A 24,593-nucleotide genomic window follows, 5' to 3' on the forward strand; every position below is an offset into this window, starting at 1 on the left:
CTTACTCCCTTGTCGACCCTGTGACCCATGTCTTTATCTTTTGAGATTCTTTCCCATCCAAGGCACCCCTTGGGCTACCCTGAAATTCTACTTACTTAAAAAGAAGGAAAAGAAAACAATTTATTAGTGACTTTTTGAGGCCCTAGAGCCATCAAAATTGAAAATGTGCTTTCTGCTGAGACACTTCAGTGAGACCTTGAGGATCCACAGTTGAGTGCCTTCTCCTTCCCCACAGGATTTCTTTCTACTAACTCTATGCTCAATATCACTTTTAAAAGGAAGATCCAGTTCTGCTTCAAACTGGCTCATCCTGAGTTCTTCTCATCAGTGAAGTCCAGAATCTGTGCAGAACTTGGCCTCTGGCCTTGCTTGTACCCTACCTGTTCTGCGCCTCAACTCCATAATCTAGAAAGAGGTGTTTTCTAGCACTCACCGTCTTCCCCACTAGCTCCAGTGTAAGGCTCTTCTCTAATCTGGTCTCCAGCAACAAGAGGGAAGGATGACTCTCCTACTTGGCAATTGAGTAAACTGAGGATGGGAGAGGCCACACATTGTCTGAAGCTGGTAAATGAGGCTGTGAATCAGAGGACAAGAACTCTTTCTTCAGGCCTGGGCTGAGCCATTAGTAGCCAAGGCAGACTCTGAAGAAGGCATTCTGGAGTTGAGAGTGGGGTCAGGTTCAGGATCATGGAAGAGGGTGATGTGACTGAATGAGGTAGAGGCTGTACAGCTCACAGGCAGGGTGCTGGTATTTCCTGCTTGGAGGACGCTGGAAGAGAAGACATCCCAGAACAAGGTTCGGAATAGCTTTTTGTGCTGGGAGGGGCAGAGGCAGGAGTGTGATGGCCTCTCTCTCTGTTTTTTTCATATACTTGAACCATTTCAGCAAACATTTAAAGTGCCCAAAGGAAACCAAAGAAACCAAGCTGGTACTGATGGAGAGAACCAGGAGGCTTTATGTATCTGATATCAAGCTAAGCATACTGACGAAAAAGCTGGCAAGGAACAGACTATGCCAGGCCAATGGATGCTGCTGGCCCCTCTCTCCTGTCCTCTCCATTGGAGATAGAATCATCCCTCTGTAGAGCTTCCTGAGGATGGTGCCCACAGCTGCTCAGAAGTAATCTCTCTTCCTTTACCCTTGCACCGTGGTCCTATTATATGCTATAGACCAGTGGAGGCTGGGCTAGGGTCAGGAGTAGGGGTCCACAAGGCTCTGATGGTCTAACTTCCTCAGGGAGGTGGCTGCAATGTTAACTTCTAGAGATCTGAGGTATCTCTATCCTGAGACCCCACCAGACATTTGCAGGTTTCACTTTACCTTGTCTTTACTTGAAGGAATGATTTTAATTCCCACTTTTCACATGAGGAAACTGAGGCTTGGGGATTAAAAAACAGACAAAGAAACAGGCAAATAAGCAGGTTCTTGTGCGAGTGGAGAGATAGGAGCTGACCCGTGTGACTCCAACATTGATTCCCTGTCTTCTCCAGGCTCCTCAGTGATATTTCCTGGGAGATATGCCCTCCCTATACATGGATCAATCTTTGTGCATTCTCTCCAGTGATAGAAAACTGAGGCCCAGAGAGACCAAGTGATCACAAAAACAGAGATGACAAGGATTCATTATCTGCCTCTGTAGCCTGGCTACGGTTGGGGTGTCTCAGTTGGTACCCCCATGTAGTAGTTCTGCACTCCTTGGCTTTTAAGCCTCCACAACTCTGAGAAATTGGCCTTGATGCTTAAAGTATGGCCCTCATTTGACCTTACACTCCCTGGCCATGTAATCTTGGACGGGTCACCCCATCTTCTCACGCCTCAGTCTCCTCATCGTCTAAACTTACAGTGATAATTAAATGCTAAAATCAACACAAAGTACAGAGCACAATCTGTGTGCCCAGTAAATGCCAACAAATGCCAACCATAATTCTGGTTACGCCGGGAGCATGTCAAGACGTTCTCCTCACCACAGCTGCATGTGCCTCAGGCACTGGGTGGTCCTTAAGGCCAACACAGATAATCCAGGGCCACTCTGAAGATGAAGTCTGAATGTGGCTGAAGTTGAAGCAATCAAATGTTACAGAGGAAGTACAGCTCATAGACATGTCTGGGGCGTGTATTTCCTGCTCTGAGGGAGACAAAGAAGTTGCACATCCTAGCCTGAGCACTCTGGGCACTGGAGAAGAGAGCTAGACACACATGGCCCTGGCCCGCAGACTGACTGGCCAATCAACATAAACAAATAAACCTGTCCCTCTAGGGCAAGACAACCCTAGGTCTTAGGCAGCCACTGCTGCTGCTGCTGCCTCCAGCTGACCATCAGCCAATTGCTCATCCCTAGGCCAGGACTTCTGGAACAGCAGTTTTTAAGCCCTTCTTGGAAATATCATCTCATTCCTCTGAGAAGCAGAGGCCACTTGCTCCACCCCATTCCCCCCCCCCCCCCCCGACTGCCCAGAAAGCCAGTGGAGAGGTTAGGAAATCAACTCCCAGCTATTCCATTCGGCAACCGAGATTTATTTCTTGTGGCAACTGAGATTTATTTCTTGTTTGCATAACCGTAGGCTGAAAATGCCAAGAATTTACAGGCAGCCTGGGGAGGCCAGGTCTGCTGAGAGTCCCCAGCAGCCTGGAAGGATCTTGGGGGGGGCAGGACCCCCCACTAGGCTCCTGCTGAATGCCTTCCTAACCTTTGGCCTGCAGGCCAGCACACTGGGCTGAGGGGCCTAGCTGTTTTGTTTGCTGCCAGGGGCCTGCACATTAGTGGAGGCTGACTCCTTCCCAGGGTGGCTGTGGACAGGAGGGCAGAGGGACCCCAGCTTAGCAGCCTCGCTGAGGGTATGAACCAGTCTTGGGGTCCTGGATCCAAGGTCTCCAGATTGGAAGCCTAGGGAGGTAGAGGCAGGAGAGTTGGCTTAAGGATTTTGGGGGGAAGCACCTGAAGGAGACAAGTCAGAGAAGAGGAGAGAAAGGCACAAGGAGACAGACAGATGACAGACAGACAGACAGAAGACAGAGGCGCGCACACACACACACACACACACACACAGAGACAGAGACAGACAGAGAGACAAATAGAAACAAAGAGAAAAAGACAGATACAAAGAGAAAGACAAAGACAGACATAGACAGAAACATAAAGAAAGCTGTAAAAAAAAAAACCAGGGAGACAGAGACAAAGTATGGGGACAGTGAGCAGGCCTTGGAACCATAACGCTGTCCTTACAGAGAACAGGTAAGTAAGCACAGGACCTCAGTTTGATGGGCGGTGTCTACTCCCCCCACCCCTGGCTCTAAGTCTTAGGAAGATACGCTGTTCTCAGGTAGTGGACACAGGCTAGGGTCCAGCACTAAGGGGTAGACTAGGGTTTCTCATTCATAGACAGAGAGCTGTGGGGACGGGGAGAAGTCAGTGATGGCACTTTATGGCTGAGAGGCATTGCCGCTAATGAGTAACTGGCAGCCCCAGTAATGAGGGAAGTCTATGGAGTAGCTGCAGGGGCAGGCATTCACCTGCCAGGCCAAGGTTCTGGGTAGCTGGCTACCTTTGTAGTTCTGTGTGTCCCAAGTAAGGTTCCCAGTCACCGTGGGAGGTCTCCCTGGCACCCAGGAAAAATCCTGTACCATAGAAAGTGTTGGACCAAGTGACTTTCTGTCTCAAAGATCATCAAGTCAAATTCTGTTGTTGACTCAATTGCTTCCCAAACATGAGGACTGGGCCATTCAAGGGATACGACGGTGGGACTTTGGGTGGGAAACTAGGAGAAAGTAAAGGCAGTGTCCAGAGGAGAGATGACAAGCCCTGGGCCAGTGAGCACAGAGCAGCCCACAACTGGTCCAGGTGGGGCTATGAGAGGTGGACTGGGTGCTGGAAGAGCGCTTCTGGGAAAACCCAAGAATGTGTTGCTGACTGCCAGCATTGTCTTGAGGTCTAGGAAGATGAGCTGAGTTGTGGTCATGGGATTTGGGACCTGGGAGGTGATCTGAGGAGAAAGAGGATGCAGATTATGGGCTACAGACACTCCCATCTTCCAGGGCATAGGGATGCCTGGGGCTGGCTAGATGCTGAGGAGATGAGCAACCGAGAGAGGAAAGAAGGGGGGGGAGTGAGGAGGCTGAGGACCCCATTCCATCTGAGCCTGAGCAAGATCTGGGCACAGGGAGGCATAGGACAGTCCCCACACCTACTGTTTGTTAGGACACATCTGGCAAGAGATGAGTGGAGAGAAGGGGAGGTTAGAGAGGATATCTTGACTCAGATATCTCATAGAACTTGGACCAGCTGCCCACAGAACCGGACTTCAGGCAGCCTAGAGTCTGCAAGGAAAGCTAGGGACATGAACACGGAATGGGATGAGCTGGAAGACCTGGGGCAGGGGGCAAGAAGCAGCAGCTGGGATGCAGCAGGGACAGCAGGCTTATGCGTGGTGGGAGTGGGGGTATGAAAGCATGTGGGGACAGGGCTTCAGTACATGGAGGACAGCCTACTCACTACAGGGAGATCACCCAGGGGCGTATGTTATATTAGTGTGGGTTCATGTGTGTCAATGATGAATGTGTGTGCTCTATGGGAGAGCAAGCCTTTCCTATCAACCGAGTGTGTAATTTAAGAAGTTCAGGGTCTGGTGAGGTGGCTCAGCTGGTAAAGGTTCTTGTAGACAAGGCTGATGAGCTGAGTTCGAACTCTGGGACCCAAATGGCAGAGGGAGAGAAGTGATTCCCATGAGCTGTCCTTTGACCTCTACACATGTGGATGTGAACATACATGTGCACACAGATAAATAAGTTAATAAATGTAATAATAATTTAAAAAATCCCAGCAGTTTAGAAACCACAAGGGTCACAATGGCATTTTGGATGGCCGTTATCCTACCTGGTTTATTATCTGTCAGGCATATCTGCTGTCTACCTGGTTTTAAGCCTTCATGGATTGGTTCTGTCCTCTCCCCATATGGCTGTAGGTCTCCTCTTTTCTTGGGTGGCTCTTACTCAGGGACTCTGGCTGCCCACACCCTGGTCCCACAGGACAGGATGCTGCCCACACACTCATAGCCCAGCCAGCCCCCTTCAGTTCTGCGGCCAGTGCTTACTTAGCAGAATGAACAAAATGACCAGAGACCCTTCACCTGTCCTGGCACTGGGCCCACACTCCAGTGACGTACCTCAGTTCCTGGCTCTTGGCCATTTGGCTTCCAGTTTCTCAGTGATTCACCAGAAGAAAGCAGAATCACACACCCATCCTGTAGGCCTTCAGACCCTTAGCACAGAGCTTGCAGAGTCTATGGAAACCACACATTCTACCTCATAATATCGCAAACCAAATCCACTGGTCTCAGCTTGTTCACAAGGCAGTGGTAGCCAAGTCACTTAGAAGCCAAAGTCCCAAGGGCCTTTGCGGTTCGTCCATCTGCCCAGAAATGCCCATGTCCCTTCTTACGCCCAGTCTATGTGCTCTTTCTTATGCCCTCACCGCTGCTAGGATGCCCTCTAGGTACCCATTGCTCTCTTCACTTCCTCAGAGATGCTCCAAGCATCTGACCTGGGTAAGCCATCCTGTCTCCACCTCCGTGTGTGCCACTGCCCCACAGAGCAAACAACTTTTTCAATCCCTTTCCCCAGCTCATTAGATAGGAATGTATCGTTCTGTTCTTGTAGGGATACCCAGGCAGTTAGAATGGCCCTGACTCATGGTCGGAACTCGGCAAATTCTTCTTAGATGAGTGAATGGACGTGTGAAGAAGCCTGGCTGAATGGCGCTCAGCCTTACACATGAGGCCTCCTCACAGCCATCCTCATCCAGGCTCCTCTCTGGACCCCACACCCCAGAGGCTCTATACCACATAGAACCTGAGCCCCTCTGTTTGGGCTGATTTCTACCTGATGATAGGGCAGTCCCCTGACCACCCTCTGGCCCTTCACACAACCCCAGCTGTACCTTCAGCAGCCACTGAGTGTTATTCTCTAGTATCTTCTCCAGCTGGTTCACACGCTGGGCGCGCTGGGCCCGCTGGGCTCGCCCGTCTGTTAGGTGGAGCCGTAAGGCAGGCAAGTCCCTCTGGAGGCTATTGGAGGCCCCCAGTGCCTCAGGTGCCACCGGTGCCAGCTGGCAGATATCAGGCTCTGGCAGCACAAAGGTGTAGCTGCACTGGCCGTGCTGGACCCGGTGAATCTGGCGGCGCCCACTGGCTTCTGGCCCTCTGTGCTGGGCTGCGGCCATGGTGGCCAGCAGGACGAGGCCATCTAGGAGCATAGCTGGCTGGCGGAGCATCCGAGACCAAGTGGTGATGAGGTGGTCTTGTCAGAGGTACCAGGGCAGGTAAGTGCCCACAGCCAGCCCAGATGTGCTGTGCAGCTGGGCCTGTGAAGACAGACCTGCTGCAGAGTCCCACTGTGTAAGTCCTGAGGGCCAGTTCCTCTGGGCTATTTATACTCAGGGCAGCCACAGCTGCTGGCTTTCCCTCTGAGGCCTCGCCTCCTGCTCCCACCCCCTAGGCACCTCTGTCCTCTCTCTGTCCCTTCCTGCCTCTTCCTTCTGCTTCTAAGGCTTGGACTGTGCGGTGGGGCCTGTCCTCCCTGGCCGGCTCAAGGCCGCCCATGCACTCGAACACGCACATGCTGCACCACAGCTAATTCAAGGCTCCCTCCCAAGCGGGAAGCATCTGAGTCTTTTCCTCCCCTCTCTTCAGCTTTCTCCTTTCTCCACCCTTGCCCCTGTCCCCCAAAGCCTGGTTCTCAAGTTTCAGCTCCTCCACCTTCCCCCTCTGATTCCAAGTTAGGCTTGGAACACAAGCAGTGACCCCCAGAGCAGCCTGGGGGGAGGGAGCGAGGCGAGGCTGGAGAAACAGCCTGGAGACAGAAAGCTTTCCAAGGCTGGAGTAGAGTCCCGTGGTGCCCAGCACAATTGGCTCCTGGCTTCCCTTCTCCCTCGGGGCCTGGGGTGGGGGCATTCTGCCCTGTGGTGGTTCTGGCTTCATGGTGGCGCCAGGAATCAGAAGTCTCCTAGGTAGGTTGTCCCAGGACTTCCTGTTCTGGGTGGTAAGTCTTGGGCCGGGGAGTATCCTGGCTAGTACCCCTAGAATCAGATGTGGCTGGCCCTAAATCTTACACTCCTGCTGCAAAACAGAGCAAGACTCAGCTCTTGTTTGAGGAATGTGTGGAAGTCCTGGCTCAGGGACTTGAGGAATGTTCAGTTTACTGTTCAAAGCCCAGCTGTGCCACTTACCAGCTGTGTGACTTTCACCAAGTCCGCTAACCTCTGTGCTTTAGCTTCTTGAGCAAGGAAGATACCAGTACCCACTTCATCAAACATGCCGGTAACTGAGTCAGGTCCTGTTGTGCAGGGTGTGCTGGGGAGACATCTTTGGTGGCGTCACCTTTGCTTCTGTCTCTTCCTCCTACAGATACAGCATTGGAAGCCCAAAAATGCAGGGATTTGTTTTTGGGGCCGTGGTTATGGGAGGTCGGGAGCAGGGAACTGGTAGTTGCTTCTAGTGGGGTGCCTTTGAGTCTGTGCCTCAGGGTGCAGCAGCCCAGCTTGTGGTGTGGTTCCTCTCTTTTGTTTTTTGAACTCCTAATAAATGGATGTATGGATGAATGGATGAATGGATGAATGAATGAATGAATGAATGAATGAGCAAGAATTCATTGGGACCTGAGCCCTGGACCAGGTAGGAGCCTGGCAGGAGGCTCTGGTAGGAAAACTCAGCAGGCCAGCTCTGCCGCGGTTGCCCTGATCACAGATGAGACCAGGGAAGCAGCAGCACATGAATTCAGAGCAGGAGCGCAGCTCCGTGTGTGCCATGTGCGTGACACATAGGAGTGGAGACTAAAGGGCCGCCATCATCATGGTTGTTGGCTGACATGCTTCGAGGTCTGCAGGATTCCCCTCCATCTTACTACAGGGAAAACCAAACCTGGCCCAGAGCAGCTGAGTTATTTGCTAAAAGACTCAGTCTGAAAGGCTGGATGGGACTGAGGATGGAGAGAACAGAAGACTCAGTGGCCATTCCCCAGCCTAATTCCTGCCAGTGCCCTCTGCTTCTTATCCCTGGCAGTGAGCAAGACCCTCATCCCTCTCAGATCCTGTCTGCAGCTGATCCAGAAAGAGTCCTCACAGCCCCTGTGGGGTGGCCTCCAGATGACAGCCGAAAGCCTCTGCCTACCAGACCCTTCTGCACAGGAGACACCTTTGATGATGGAGGGAACAAATGAATGAGTGAATGAATGAAACATGGCTTTGCTCCCTGCACAAATAGTCGTGCGGCTGTGTGAACAGATCTCAGCACAGAGAGGACACGGCCATACTTTAAGGAAGAGCATCAGCAAGACCAATAGAAGAGCTGGATCTCCAGTAGACATGTTGGGAAGGCTATTCATCCAACACACTGCCTTCAGCACTGCCCTCCTCCCAGGGCCTTTGCACATGTGCATGTGCCCCATTCTCTGTCCAGAACACTGTTGCTTACCTGCTTTCAGCACCCACAGGTCACCCCAGTGCATGGTGGCTTTGGGCACAGTGGTCAGCTACCATCTCAGGTCAGGAGTGTGAGAGTTCCTTGCAGCTGTCTGTAACCAAGATGGTTGGTCTGGCTTTTTTTGGGGGGGAGGGGCAGGGTTTCTTTCTCCTCTATCAGCAGCTGACCTTCCTTTGATCTCTTCAGAGATGTCACCAGCATAGTGGCTTCAGGTTTTTCGTGAGGGCACTGAAGGAAACAGAGGAGCACAGCTCTTGAGAGATAGAGGAAGGCCAAATTATCTGTCGTTTGAGCCCACTGACCTGTCCAGCCTGTAATTCTGGCTTCTTGCCTCTGTGGCCATGGTCAAATTACATCATCTTACTGACTATTTCTGTCCAATGGGCTAATAACCACCATTGCCTGATAATGCTTAAAGTTAGAAAAGGAATCCCTATAGTCAATACATAGTATGTGCTAAATAAAGACCCTGAGGTTATTGGCCTTTAGGGTTCATTAGTTGGCACCTAATTAAGACTGTATCATATGTGAAGGCCTTTAGGGTGTGCGGCTGGAGCAGGGAAGGAGCTCATGAATAGGATTCATAGCCATGGAAAAGAGGCCCAGAAGAGCGTGGTAAGGCTGGGATTTAGTCCTTGAGGGGGGTCCTGAGGAGAGAGGTGATTTTGAATGACATCTGGGATCACTGAAGTGCAGAACATTGTTACCGGATGCCTTTCATGCTAGCCCCTCTCTTTGTGCTTTCTGAACTGAAAGTCAATGATTTCTGCTACTTCTCATCCTGTGTGGACCAGAACATCCTGCTGTCACCGTAATGAGGACTGCCCATCACTTTCTGGGAAGCTGTGTTTGTCTGCTTCCAAAGTGTGTTCTCTTACACACACACACACACACACACACACATACCAGCCCAATCCCTGTACTGTAAGCCTCTGGTGACTCACAGACCCCTGTGGGGTGTGTGTGCTATCTGGCTGGGTCCTCTGTGTGTGCTCTGCCATTTGAGCTTCAAGGCTGACATCATTACAGAAAGCTGAATGTGAAAGTCACTCCCTGGGCATCCTCCTTTCCATCCTCCTTACCTTGTCCATCCTTCTGCCTTTAATAACTGCTCTGATGCCCAGAGCACAGGATCCTCATCAAAGTTTCCCCCTGACTCATAAGGGCTTCACTTAGATGCAGGCTCAGCACCCCCTGGCTGTGGCCATTTTTTCTGTCTTAGCCCCTGGTGTCAGTCCAAGGGTCTGGTTCATAGAAACACAAGAAAGAGTTTATTGAGTGAATAATTTCCCACCACTGGGCAGGAGCTGGCTCAGTAACACCCCAAAGCAGACACTTGGATGTCATCTTCCTCCTTCAGGGCACGGGTTTCAGGGAGTCCAATCTGAGCCATTATAAGTGTCTTGCCTCCAAGTACAGAAACCTGACCAACACCTAGGTGTATTTTGACTTTACCAGCATAGGGGCAGAGTGTGGAGAACATGTTTCCTCTGTTTAACATGTTGACATTTGCTCAAATAGTTTGTCAAAAATTGCACTACAGCTGAGATGTTAATTTCTAGTTTCAGTCATGCTAGATCTAGGTGTTTAGAAGGCAGTAGAGATTTGTTTTTTCTTGTCCAGGGTGATTTTCTTCTGTTGGCTTCACCCTCTGACAATGTCCGCCATGACCGCTACCGTCTTCTATCAATTCAGCAGCCCTCAGAGGTGAGCTTCTTTCTTGATGGCTTTGGGAACATCCCAGCTCAGGGTACAGAGCTGTTCCTGACCAGTCACTGTAGCTGAATGGGTTGGCCACACTGCCCTGCAAGCTACAGCTTGGAGCAGTGGAGCAGGTCCCAGTCTCTTGAGACCTCGGTAGTCTTTTCAGAAACCCAAGGGGGCACAAAGTCATTGTCAACCTGCCCACCTCCGCCTCAACTCCACCATCCAAGTGAGCCACTGGGCTTCTTCAGGGAGCCTGTGGGGCCCTGGGCCTTGCATTTATCTCACAGAGAACTGGCATCTAGTGTAGGAGAAGGAGGCCATCATCCAAAGCCAAACACAGGACCTGGTGGTCCCAAACGTCTGGTCATTCTGCTCTCAGGAATTTAGCTCAGTTATGAAATGAGCCATATCTGGTGAGCCACTTGTTGATTTGGTCTCATTAAGTGTCTGGAGCAAAAAGAAGACAAATGTCACCAATCTAGAGCCCCACTGATAGTCACTACCCAGTGCCCTTTATCTTCCAGTGACTTCCCCCAAATTCTTGCTTTTCATCATCCGGGTAGTGAGTGAGGGATGCCACTGGCCTGGCTTCACAGTGCTCACTTCCCACAGCGCTGATAGGCATAGTAAGGTCCTGACAGGAAGCTCTGGGGATGCTGACAGCCCTGCAGGATGGTTTGTTAGTGTCCTCAGGAAGCCAGGGACCGGGTTTCATGCACCAGGCACTATGGTACCTTCAATAATCTTTCACCAAGGCAACGAACAATATGTCACATGTTTCTTACCTCCAGTAACAATCACTCAAACACAAACCCAGAGATGCAGAACACACTACACTGTACTGCACCTGGGTTCTTGAGTGGCCTGTGATATCCGTGGTAGCCCTTTGGTTTCCAAGACATATAATCCTAGGGAGGTTGGGACGCAAAGCGTTCAAGTTCTTCAAGCCTAAGTCTTCAGCATGGTAGCCAAGGTCAAGCAGAAGAGACCCAATTCTTAGCGGCGAACAGGATAGAAGGCACCTCACCATCTCTGGCTGGTATGCTGGCCATCACAGAGTGGGGTGAGGCGGTGCCACTTAAATGCTATCGTCTGAGAACTCCAGGTGGCTTATTGTCACTGTGTTGTTGTCAGAAGGAGCCAGCCTCTCTTTGCACCCAATGACACTGAAGGTGCAATAGAAGGTCGAATTCTTTCCACATGTGATGCTAGAGAAAATGGCCCAGAAACTGCATCGGCTCTGCCCTAAGTCACCCAGGGTGCCAGCAGCAGCCCAAGCAGACTAGCCTCAGACACAGCTGCTTCTATGGAAGATCCTCTCGGCCTCTCTCCCTCCTGGGCATTACCTTTGTCCCACCAAGCCTGAGGTCCCGAGGACCACAGCAGAAGATGTGTATCCTTTCAGCCCTGGGTAGCCTGGGCCATTGCCATTCTTGTTCTTCCTCAGGCCAGGAGCTCAGCCCCAGCCTGCCTCTGGCTCCCCTCCAGGAGGAGAGGACAAGGCCTGCCAGGCTGGGGTGGCAGTGGGGGTACAGATCTATTTTGGAACCTGGGACCCTGCAGAGGCCTGGAGGAGCCTGTGACCCAGAGAACCAACAGCCCCTTCTGGATTTTGTTTATTTTCATTTAACAAGCACAGCATGTCCCTCGTGAGAAGAGCTCCCCAGCTGGGGCAGAGCCCACAGTCAGCTTCATGGACATCCCTTTCAGTCATTTCTACATGCACATAGGTTTTTAGTAATATTTTCCTAACCGCCCCTCCCCCCCACACATACAGGGCTAGTCTGCAAACGATTTTTAAGTTTTATTTTACTTATTTTAGATTTAACTTTCGGGAAAACATTGTGACAAACCACCCTGTAGTGCGCACACACACCTCACTTAGATCAAGGGTTGGTTTATTTATCTTCAACTTCAGAAAGACTGAAACAGTCCGGGCAAAGCAGGTATGTGTGTAGCTGCTTCACAGGGCTCCTTGGTCCCTGTGGATGCATACAGTTGATACAGACACTTTTGTGTTTTCTGAAGGCAGACTGTCAGTCTTCTGTGGGATGCGCTTTTCTGCCCATCGCTTCCAGCCCACTGTTTCCAGGTTTGTCTAGATTGCATATCCTGGCTTGGCCCCAGGCCGAGGCTCATTTTCTCTCCTGCGGGGAGGTGCTGCACCCATCCTGTAATTATATCCCATGTTCCTTCGGCCTCAGAGATGGAACTTTTACTTTTCCCAGTGAATTTGTGTATCTCCACCGCCCCCGCTCCAAGAGCCTTTTGGCCCAGAGCAAGGGTTCCTGTGTCTAAGGGACCAAGCAAAGGGCATCCCTGCTGGGATGTGGCTGTCTGCACAGACTACTTCCCACCAGCCTGGGTCATCATGCCACCTGCCATTGAAATTGTCCAGTTTTGTCTTTGTGACAATGTGCTGGTTGGGAAAGGACCTGGGCACTTTTCTCGCCCGTTCTTCCTACTTCACGGCACGCAAAGAGCTACATTGCTCAGCACAGCCTCCTATAATTGTGTTTAGTGGTGGCCTTGGCCTCCAGACCTCCTGTGGGAATGTTCGAAGCGCTGCCTGATGTTGGACAGAGGGTTATTTCTGTGGTAGACCTCCCCACAAGTCCAGAAGCACATTCCTCTCACATTCCCCCATGCCCTCAGCTCATCCGATAAAGAGGTAGGCTCTCTTCCCCAATCCTTGAGAATGTCTGTGGCCCTCTGACTTACTTTGGCCAGGGGGACACTTTCAAAAGGAGGCATGCAGAGGCTTGGCTTGGCTGTGTGCCCTGTGGTTTGCCTTTTTCCTTCCTGGGAACCCTGTGTCCACCTTGGAAGTGATGCTGTGTTAGTCTGCTAGAGGACGAGACATAGGGCCAAGTAAGTCTTCTAGTCACCCTATCTCAGTCTGACAGACTCAGTCACCTAAACAATGGAGCCCAAGTGACTCATAGAGGGGGACACTTCAAGATACCCACGGTGGGGGTTTGTGAGGAAGCAGGAGCCAAGGTGGTTCTGGCCAGCCAGCCTACAGGCTGTGAGTCTCAGTCTCTGTAACTTGGTGAACAAAAGTATGTCCCCAGCTGTGGCTGAGATGGAATGAGTAGTCCATGTGGAGGTGACACAGGGAGGACTTGATCTCCACAGTTCCTGTCACTGTCACGTCTCAGACACGACAGGTGACCTTTCTAACTTCCTAGCATTCTTCTTGATTGTTCTATTCTGAACTTGCTGGTCTGACTATGTATTCTGGAAGGTGCAGCTGTGTAACCCTGAGGGTGAGGATCTTCCTCAGGCTGCACAGCCCTTGCTCTGACTACAGGACAACTTTCTGACCCATCACCTGGTATCTTTTGACAGGCAGGGTTCTCTGTGAAGATGCCACTAAAGGCAGAGCAATGGGGCTACAAGAGATAGTCAACCAGGACCATGGCTGCCACCAGGGGCATGAAAGAGCCAGGAATAGATGAGTACAGCACCAGAGGGAGACCAGAAACACAACAATGACAGTCTTCTGGCACAAAGCTCTGGGGGAGGACACTTGTGTCATTTTAAACATTGGCTTTGTGACACTTCAGGTAGCCTGGGAAAGGAACATACCCAAATCCATTGACTAATATGGCCACCCATGGCCTCCTTTTGGGGTCATCACAGGTGGAGTCTGTGAGGTTTTCTGGGCACTTGGCACATGCTCAGTATGTCACGGCCATTTGCTCCTGTTTGTTTGGTTTGTGGATTGTGCAACCACGCCATGCCCAGCCTTTTACCCAGGCAATGCCCCTCTGCACAGACTACTGGGCTGGCACCGAGAGACACTGTGTGGTGGATGGCCAGCTGTCCTCTGAACTGGAAGGGCTTTCCCCTTGCTTGTGGGGATTGGCTGCTATCTGCTGGAAGCCTCCCCCTCCCCCAAGAGGGACAGGAAACTAACAAATTCAGGGGCTTCAATAGCCCAGAGCAAGGCTCAAAGTGGATCAAAGGGTTAAAACCTCATTGGTTAACCCCAGCACTCGGAGGAGAGGCCAAAGGATGTCTGTGAATACGAGGCCAGTATGATTTACCTAGTAAGTCCCAGGACAGCCAGGGCCGCATAGAGAGACTGACTTAAACAAGCCACCAACTGAGCAGCAAAATCAAATCCCACATCACAGTTTGAATATGTCCAGTGCCCCTCCCACAGGTTCATGCTTTGAACCCAGCTGCTGCCACTAAGTTGGCTGTGGAGCTTTTAGGAGATATTATGGCCTGGCTGGCAGAGTCCTAAGGGTTGGGCTTTGATAGGAAGGTGTCTTTCTGTCAGGTGCGGTCTCAGACACAAAAGTCATGTCAGAGGACATGTGATTGAAGGTGAGAGACTCACAAGTCCACTTTACCACAGTCACTTATTTTTTAAAATTTATTTTTCAAAATTTATTTATTTATTATTTTCTTTGATATCACGCCCCAACTACAGTTTCCCATCCCTCCTCTCCTTCCTTCTCCCCCTTGTTTCCCCTCGGAAAAGAGCAGGCCTCCCATGACATCAAGAAAACACGGAATAAGTTACCATAAGACCCATACCCTCATATGAAGGTTGGAGGAGGCAGCCCAGTTGGAGGTAAAGGGTCAGAGACAGCCACACCTACTCCCCCGATTCCAGTTGTCTCTCCTAGAGCTCTCATTCCATCCTCCCTCCTGTTCCCATCACCACTCACCTCCAGTCCACCCACAAAATCTATTCCATCTGTCTGCCCTGAACCCTCCTCACTTAGCTTCTCTGGGTCTATGGATTGTAGCATAATTTTCCTTTACTTTAAAGCTAATATCCACTTAGTGGAAATCCATGAGTACACACCATGTTTGCCTTTCTGGGTCTAGGTTAACTCACTCAGGATGATTTTTTTTCTACTCCCACCCATTTGCCTGCAAATTTCACAATGCCATGGTTTTTAACAGCCAAGTAACACTCCAGTGTGTAAATGAACCACATTTTTCCTTGTCCATTCTTCAGTTGAGGGACATCTAGGTTGTTTTCAGTTTCTGGCTATTATGAATAAAGCTGCAATAAATAGAGCTGGGCAGGTGTCCTTGTGGTAGGACAGAGCATTTTTTGGGAATATGCCCAGGAGGGGTATTGAGATAGATAGATTCCCAATTTTTTGAGAAATCACCATATTGATTTCCAAAATGGCTGTGCAGGTTTGTACTCCCACGGCAACAGAGGCTGCTCCTCTTGCTCCACATCTTTGCCAGAATGAACTGTCACTTGTGTTTTTGATCTTAGCCACTGTGACATGGAATCTCAGAGTCCTTTTGATTTGCATTTTTTAAAGATTTATTTATTTCTTATGTATATGAGTATTCAGTAGCTGTCTTCAGACACACCAGAAGAGGGCATCGGATCTCATTACAGATGACTGAGAGCCACCGTGTGGTTGCTGGGAAATTGAACTCAGGACCTGTGAAAGAGTAGCCAGTGCTCTTAACTGCTGAGCCATCTCCTGAGCCCGATTTGCATTTTCTTGATGGCTAACGATGTTGAACATTTTTTAAGTGTTTCTTGGCTTTTGAGATTCCTCCATTGAGAATTTTCTCTGTTTAGATCTGTATCCTATTTTTAAATTGAATTATTTGGTTTGTTGATGTCTAGTTTCTTGAGTTTTGTATATACTTTGGAAATTAGTCCTCCATAGATGTGGGGTCTGTGGAGATCTTTTTCCATTCTGTAGGCTGCTTGAACCCTCCCCGCTTACTTAGCTTCTCTGAGTTGCACTATTGATGGTGTCCTTTGCCTTACACAAGCATTTCTGTATCATGAGGTCTTGTTTATTAATTTTCAATTTCTGTGCCTGCGCTACCGTTCCGCTGCTGCATACAATAAACACACCTCAACATCACTTTACTTTTTAAAATTTATTAGTGTAAAGTAATGAAAAGGAAAAGTGCAGGCTGAGAGAAAATATTTGCGAAACATTTATCTGATGGAAAGAGTTACAGACACATGAGGATGGGACCAAATCCAATAACAGAACAGCCATTAAAAGAGGAGGCGACAATCTCACTGCAACTCGATATGCCACAGCTGGTTGATATTTATCAAGGCTTTTATAAAGAGAAATCGAGGCGGAGCAGCTGGGGATGGAGAGGGAAGGGGGAAGGGAGGGGAAGGGAAGGAAGAGGGAAGGGGAAGGGAAGGGAGAGGAGAGGGGAAGAGGAAGGGAGGGGAAGGAGAGGAAGAGGGAAGGGGAAGGGGAGGAAGAGGGGAAGGGGAGGAGGAAGGGAGGGGAAAGGGGAGGGGAGAGGAAGGAAGAGGGGAAGGGGAGGAAAAGGAAAAGGGGAGGGGAAGGGGAGGAGGAGGGGAGGGGAAAGGGGAAGGGAGGGGAAGGAAGAGGGGAGAGGAAGGGGAGGAGGAGGGGAGGGAGCAGGGAGAAACTGGGAGGAGAGGAGGGAGGAGAAATTGGTCAGGATGTAAAATAAATAAAACGAAGGGGGAAAACCCCTGAATTTGAGACAAACAAAGGGGGAAAAATGGAGACAAGGAAGTTTTGAACTATGGAGCCCTTTCCTCCCCAGCTCTGTCCTAGGCTCTGACTGGCCCAGCGAGGGCTTTGGTCTTAGGCCCCTGAAAGCCCAACAGTGAGTCATGCTTCCAGGCCCTGGAGCCTTCTGCCCCTGCCTACAGGACTGTGGTGTGTGCTTTGCCCTCACAGGCTCTCCACAGCCCATTTTCTCTCCCATGCTCTCTGAGGCAGTACAGCAATGCCAAGGGGCTGAGATGCACTGACATTTTCCAGCTCCAGGCCCTCAGATGGCATCCTGGGTGTTGGCACCTGAGGCTGGCGTCTACCATTCTTCCATAGTCAGTGACAGACACTGTCAACAGTGGTGACAGGGGGAGATTGAAAGGTTAGGAAAGCAGGTCCTTAGCTGATTGGGTCTGGTGTCCATGAGCCTCAGTTTCCTTACCAGTGAAATGGGCCTAGGTCTGTACTCACTAACCTTATATCATTTCAGGTGGGTGTTATTAGATCAGTGTTCAGCACCATCAGTGCTTGGGGCAAGGGCTGGCCAGATTCCCACTATGGGCACTACTGTCTTTTCCTTTGGCCACTAGAACTTTACCAAGGACATCCCGCAGGCTAGGAACTCTGTGACTGAGGACAGTGCAAGGCACTTAAGCTGGGTAAGCGTAGGGGTGGCCTGAGGGAGCCACACCGAGCCTGAGGGGCAGCACCCACTCAGTCCACAGTGCTACCTCAACGGTCTCCACTGCAGACTAAGTCTCACTGTGGTCAGATCAGTCTGCACTACCTCACCTCTGCACACTATGCCGACAGCAGCTTCAGTCTCTGGTTTCACACATTCTGGGTGCATCCCTGTCTCCCAGATGAGTGAAACCAGGAGTCCCCCCACCTCCTGCACTAGACACAACCTGCTACAGAGTGTGGCTGGCCCCACAACCCACAGGCAAATGCAACAATCTGGGCAGAGCAGGGGCTCTGGGAAGGCAGATTCAAGCCACAGCAGCCTAGAATTCAGACAGACAGATGCTTACGCAAAGCTCATCTCTGTGGCGTCAGTGGCTTCCTGAAACCCAACAGAAGACAATGTCTGGTGGACTCCTGGGCTGCTCCACCTGCCCGTTTTTTCTCTTTTCTCCATTTTCTAGCATAGGCTTCTGCAGACACTTACTCCCTCACCCGCCACCTCCCTCTCAGATTGCTGACACCATTTACTATGTCTATTACCATCCCTGGGTTTCTCCTGTCCCTCTATGCAGGCTCTTATGTGCTTTCTGAGAGGTCTTCCTGGGTGCTTGAAGACCTACATCCTGGAATGGGATTGGCTAACCCAGAGCTGTTCCTTGGCTAACCACCCCTCCTCCAGGGGGGCTGTGCAGTCAAATGTCCTCTTTCCTGTCATCCTGTAGGACAAGATCAGCTTGAGAGGTGTGGGTGGACATTGGCTGCAGGGGAGACGTCTGGTGCTCAGAACCCAGGGGCAGATGTGTTTGGAGATACGCCTCCCTATTTCAGCTTGCTTCGAATGTCCAGGATTGCACACCATCCTGCGGCTTTGACAGAAAGCAGGGCCGGTGGCAGCACTCAGAGAGGGGGTGACACATAATAAACAAACAAAACCAAACCATGCTGGACCGACCCTAAGGCCACACTGTCACCTAAGAGAAAACTAAACTAATCTTTTCAGTATCACACAGGATTCCTCTTGGGGACAACAGAAAGCATTCTAAGGGATTTGCCTCTCGCCTCAAATCCCCTGAGACCCCTAGGAAGACATTGGTTGGCACCAACAGCTGCTCTTTCTCATGCTGACTCCCTGGGCTATTCAATTGAGTCCTTCTGGGGTTTGGATGAGGCTCAGTTGGTACATTGCAGAACCTCTTTCAGGTACATAGCAAGTTCAAGGCTAACCTCATGTAAGACTCTGCCTCAAACAAAACAAAACCACAAAGAAAAGTTTTCCTTTTCTCCCTGGGACAGACTCCTGTTGTACAATGGATCATGTGACCAGCATGTGCAAGTACACCTGACTCCTTGGGTGGCCACGCTTGCTGAGGAGATGAGTGTGTGGACAGTTCCCAGCATAAAATCAGGGCAGGTCTTCCCACAGAGGGGAGATGTGGGGGCCACGCTTTGTCCTGGGTCAGAGGGGTAGTTTGTGGCATGTTCCTGGTCTTCCAGTTCCTGGAACATAGCGGTTCTCTGGCTTATGGTCTTCTGGGCTTTTCATTTGGGTAGGATCAGCTTGGGAATCAGATGACAGGATGCACTGATGCCCTTCTGGCTTCCATTCCTTGCTTGGTCATGGGGTCATACTTTCCCCCCCAGCTCTTAGGGTACTGCAGGCTGAGGACGGCTCCTCTCTGCACGTCCTCTCTCCTCATCCTCTTCCCTACACTCCTCACTGCTTTAACTCCTTTCCTATGGAATTCTTGGGCCAAATAGGTCTGAGTTCAAACCTTCCTTTATCCCCATCACATGGAGGTGGACTGTCTTTGTGTTACAGACCTGTTTACACTTGGGACAGGGTGTGGGGGCAGGCAGAAACAGCAGAAACAGCAAGCCTTGGAGTCCCTGGGGCAGCTGCACCTTCCGTACGTACTCTCTGACCTCTATTCAGCAATCCTGCTGTTCTAGGACCGGGGCTGGAAATATCTAAAGAAAGCAACAGCCCCATCTAGGTCTCCCAGGGATCTCTCTTGATGAAGAGGGGTCTCTGACTGGGCTCCTGTTCTCAGACCCCCTCCCTGTGCTGGTTCATTTTATGTCACCTTGACACAAGCTAGAATCATCTGAGAGGAGAGAACCTCAATTGAGAAAATGCCTCCGTAAGATTGGACAGAAGGCAAGCGTGTAAGGCATTTTCTTATTTAGTGATTAATAGAGAAAGGCACAGCCATTGTGGGTGGTGCCATCCCTGGGCTGCTGGTTCTGGGTTCTATAAGAAAGCAGACTGAGCAAGGCACGTGGAACAAGCCAGTAAGTAACATCCCTCCATGGCCTCTGTGTCAGCTCCTGCCTCCAGGTTCCTGCTGTGTTTGAGTTCCTGCCCTGACTCCCTTCAGTGATGGACTACGATATGAAAGTTTAAGCCAAATAAACCCAAGTAAACAATTTCTTCCCAACCTGCTTTTGGTCATGGTGTTTTATCACGGCAACAGAAACTGTAGCAAAGACACTTCTCTTTGGAGGTGCCAGAGTTTGGGGGTTGGGCTCGGGCCTGTGAGGCCCTCAAAGGTCTGCAGATCAGTGGCAGCCCATCTCAGAGCCTCCTCACTGGCATCAGGGGGCAGCCGAGCTAGAGAGGTGCCTGAGAGAATCCTGGTGACCACTCTGTGAAGCCCAGCCCAGACTGCCAGACGGCGCCCGAGCAGGCAGAGAGTCTGGCAACGGGCCAGAACACTAACCGTAACAAGGGTAGTAATCACAAAGCCACTGCAGTATCCAAGGGCATTGAGGGGCCAGGGCTGGCAAGCTGAGGACATCCAATCCTGGCTGAGGCAGAAGGAAGGAAGACTGTGCTGAGGTCAGCCAGCTTCACAGAGGAAAACACAGACCTTGGGTGGGCAGAACCTTCCCTGAGCTTCCTCCTAGTGCGCGCTCCCCAGGTCAGGTCTTCAGAATGATCTATGGCCTAACACCCGTCATCTTTACAGCCAAGCTCACAACTTGGGCCTCCTGAGGGACATGGCTAATCAGGGGAAAGCCAGACAGAACACACAGTTGAGAAAATGAACCCGAGGAGTTTGGTGGGGGAAGGGTGCCATGAAGACCCTAAGACACAAGATAAGGAGGGTTTGGGGACCTCCACATTGGGGACTGCTTTTGGTCCTGGAGCTTAGACATTGTGGTAGAGAAAACGTCTGAAGACATGGTGAGGGGGTTGCTCTGGGCAGAGGGAAAAGCCTGTGGAAAAGTCTGAGGTCGGACAGGTTGCCATCATGAAGTGGAAAGAAGGACAATCCGATCAAGTGGAGAAGGCAGGACCGTGATGACAAGGTCAGCTCAGGTGAGCAGGAATTGAAGGCATCACCTAAAGACCAGCTGCAGGGGGTGTAGGAGAGAGGGGCCCAGAGATGAGGGTGTTCAGAGACTCAGGCTCGAACCCAGTCTCACCTTCCCAAAGAGCCTGGTGTGAAAGGGGGCAGTTTGAGAGTCCTGCCCTTGGTTCGCCGTGTGACCTGGCTCTGCCCTGTGCTTTTCTGGGCCTGCCTCTTCTCTGTTCAGGAGGGGACTAGTCTGGAGCCACACTTGGAAGCCGTCTGTCTCTAAACATGTCTTTAGCTGCGGTCTCATCTGTGGAATGAGAATAGCCAAGTCCCAAGGTCACCATGAGATAGTTCATCCATCACCGAGGGAAATTCCTATTCTTTGCTTCTCTATGGCTGGTGCTAGGGCTGTCCTAAGGATACTTATGCAGACCCTGAGTCCCTTCTGACTTCAAAGAGGGTGGATGGCTCAGTAGTCAGTGTGTGGGAGGGTGGCTATAGACACTATAGCTAGGCTGGGGGTGGGGGTGAGAACAGATCATTTCCTCAGGACCGAGTCCTCCTATATGTTCCTAAGTTCTACCTGGGCCTTGCCCTTCCTCTCCTCTTTAGCAGGGCGGCTCTTTGTCTTCACATTCTTGAAGGCTGGCCTGCCCTGCTGCGGAACATTGTCCTGCCTGTGGGCTCTGTGGCCCAGCGTCATTAAAATGCAATTAAAATTCAGAAGGCGCCTCTGTCCAGAGCTCTGGGCTTGGTCCTAATCACTCCCAGGCACCCTGGCTAAGTAGCCACCGGCTGCTGGCTGCCCCCATCCTCCACTGGAAGGGACGAGTGGAGACCTGGAGCCAGGCTTCAGGCCCTTGGCCTGTGAGTGGAGGGCAGTTGGTCATGGCTCACGGGCAGAGCTAAGCAGAGGCTAGGAGCACAGGCTGTGGTGGCAGCCGGCACGCGTGGCTTTGTAAGTGTTCTAGGATCAGGCTCTCCATCTGGAAAACGGGATGGTAAACTCTCTTGCGAGAATTGTTCTGGCCCACAATTAGTATCAATACGCCCGCTGGAAGGCTCCTCCCTCCAACCTCCCTTCCTTTATTCCTTGCTTCCTCTCTTCCTGCTGCTGGACACTTGTAGTTCTGGGGAAGGGGCTCCAGACAAACTTAGAACTCTGCTCATGTATCTACTTCTGACCCATTTCCTTCCCATTCCCAGGATGCTCAGGGCACACACTGGGCAGCAGCTATACTCCCAAACAGTTATAAGGGCTCAAAACACCCTCATCAAACTTGAACTGTACTCCTATTATGTGCTTAACGCAGCTCTTAAAAAAATCCGATATGCTATTCCGGATTCATCAGGGAAAGGTCTGGAAGGTATAAGGTGGTGAGTTAAACCTCTTTCCACACATGCATCCTCTCCTGGCCCCACTTCCTGCTCCTTCCCAGCTCTTTACGCAGACAGTTCCCCAGGATTCATACTGCACAAGATGCCAGCAGCTTCCTTTGTCCCTGGAACAATGGGCTCCGCACAGAGCTTGTCAGCACAGGGCCTGTGCGTCAGACTTTTTCATCACTATGCCGTTTTCTGCACTGTGGCTGGACCACACGGCTGCTGTTGCTGGGCAGCCGAGCTGGGGCTAGTGTCCTGCTACTAGCAGGGCTGTGGGGAAGTCCTTGTTGGTGCCACTGTGTCCACACAAGCCTGCTTCTCAAAGGGAGCATCCTAGACTGGAGCACTGCATTCTTTAATGCTGGACTCAGCCACATTCCACTTTACTAGCAGGCTAGTCTAGACTGTGTCCTAGTGTGGAGTTTCCAATGCCTTCTCCTTCCCCCTGCTTTTTTGAGTTGCTTTTCCCACTGCTGTGATCAGACACAAGAATAGAGGCAGCTTATAGGAGAAAGCGTATATTTGGGCAGTTCAAAGTTACAGTCCATGAATGAATGCAAAGGCACCCATGACTGCAGGAGCAAGAGGTGGTGTTGTCACCGAAGGCAGGGAGCAGAGTCAGATGACTGCTGCGTGTATGGAAATATGTATGGGCATGTGTGAACAATTGTTTGTGCTGGTGTGCATGGACATGTGTGTGTGCTGGAGAGAGAGAGAGAGAGAGAGAGAGAGAGAGAGAGAGAGAGAGAGAGAGTCGAGACCAGAGGTTAGGGTCAGTTGTTTTCTTCAGTCTCTTTCCACCTTGAGATTGGCTCTTTCACTGAACCTGCAGCTTCAGCTGGACTGGGTTATAGGTGTGGACTGCCCTATTCTGCCGAGCTTTCCCCCATTTTAAAACATAGGTTCAGGGGGATCTGAACTCAGGTGTTCACACCTGTTCTCACCCTCCTCTCCCCAGGAGACTGTGCTGCCTATATTCAGCGAGTCTTCTCTTCTTAGCTGATCCTCCTCGGAGACCTGTCTTCTAGGTGATCCCCAAACATAAGGCTGACAATAAAATCAAGCCGGCCCACTGGCCTCCTCCAACCTCCAGGCCTTTTACCTGGTCCATTTCCAATGGCTAGAGATGGCGATACCCCTGTGTCCTGGGCAACCAGTACTGGTAGAAACAAGTACTCACCGCCATCTTAGGGGATGCGGCCACAAATGCCGAGAGGACCTGGGCCCACAGGTGCACAGGACGTGCAGCAGGGCTGTGATGTGGGGTTTCTGGAACCAGGCACCCACCTTCACATCCAGCTCTGCCATCTGCAGGCTGTGTGACTCTGGGCAAGTTATTTAATGTCTCTGAGCCTTGGTGGGGTCATGAGAAGTGCTAAGCTAGTAGGGTGCCTGTTTCAGATGGCTGCTATGCGAGGTAAGTGACTCAGCAGACAATGCCTGCATCCTCACTGGATGCTTCAGTTTCTGCTACAGTCACCTGCCCTGTGGTACAGAGATGAGGAGGTGTGTGTGTGTGTGTGTGTGTGTGCGTGTGTGTGCATGCTCTCGCACATGCACGCATTAGGGTGAGGCTGGCCTGGCTCATGAAATCCCTGCAGAAAGGGAATCAGGGGATCTGTGAGGTGTAGGACTGCAGCCACTACGCCTGCTGCCAACCCTCACCTCCACCCAACCTTATGGGTCTTAGGGAGCCCGCTCCGTCCCTGTGGGGAGGGCGGCTGGGTCTGGCGGGTATGCAAGGTTTCCAGTGCTGGGGCCCAGCCCACAGTTCAGGCTTGATGAGGAGCAGATGTGTGTGTACCCAGGTCTGATTGCCCTCCTTCTACCCTTCTCCCTCCCTCCTCCTGCCCTCCTCCCCCTTCCTCCACCACCCTCTTCCACTGTCCTCCTTGCTGCTCAGGGCACTGATAGCTTCCAGATGGGCTGGCCTCTGCGCTAGCCCTAAAGCAACTTTGTCAGGGTCTCCTCAGGGGCAGGATAAACTGAAGGCCTCTTGCTGGCTCTTGGTCTCAGTGGCTACCTGACACAGCACCTTGGTTCTGCCCCAGTGGCCACTTCATCAAGCTAATCTGCCGGTGGGTGTGTCTTAGGAAGCAGGAGGGAATGGCCTTCCACAGCAACCATCTTTAGGGAAAGCAGCTTCTATTTTCTGTTTGTTTTCGGAGGATGTACTCCCCAAGGATAGTATCAAATGCCAGTGTTACAAAGGGACACTTGTTCCTGACTCTAGCCCCCAAAGATGTCTCGGCTCCCTGAGGCCACACTGTGGTCAGTTCCCTGTAAAGCTTTCTAGGTGTGTTTTATCCACATTTAAGGAAAGGCACAGATGGTGAGCTTTCATCCAGTTCACAAGGCCTGTGCTGTCTTTTGCTGTGCCCTTACATCCCACTAGGACAACTTTCTGATGCCCAATGAAAATGGTTTCAAAACACAGAGTTCAGCATGGCACTGATTAACCAGAGTGGATTCCATCCAGCCCCTGCAGATGGACCTGACTGTCACAGCACTGGCAAGCCAGCATGCCCCTGCCCCGGCAGTCTGCAGCCTA

General features: G+C 51.2%; 1 protein-coding gene across 1 annotated transcript in view; it reads right to left on the reverse strand.

Annotated features, from left to right (window-relative positions):
- Window positions 1-6,266, reverse strand: part of ANGPT4 (angiopoietin 4) — a gene marked incomplete at both ends in the record, with an annotated part of 30,243 nt that extends 23,977 nt beyond the window's left edge. The window contains one exon of the mRNA XM_080925389.1: window positions 5,934-6,266. Within this exon, the coding sequence (XP_080781515.1) occupies window positions 5,934-6,266 (333 nt within the window). The remainder of the gene's footprint in view (window positions 1-5,933) is intronic.
- Between the last annotated feature and the right edge of the window lie 18,327 nt (window positions 6,267-24,593).

Source organism: Micromys minutus, assembly GCF_963924665.1.
Source record: "Micromys minutus genome assembly, chromosome: 11".
Taxonomy (NCBI): Eukaryota; Metazoa; Chordata; class Mammalia; order Rodentia; family Muridae; genus Micromys; species Micromys minutus.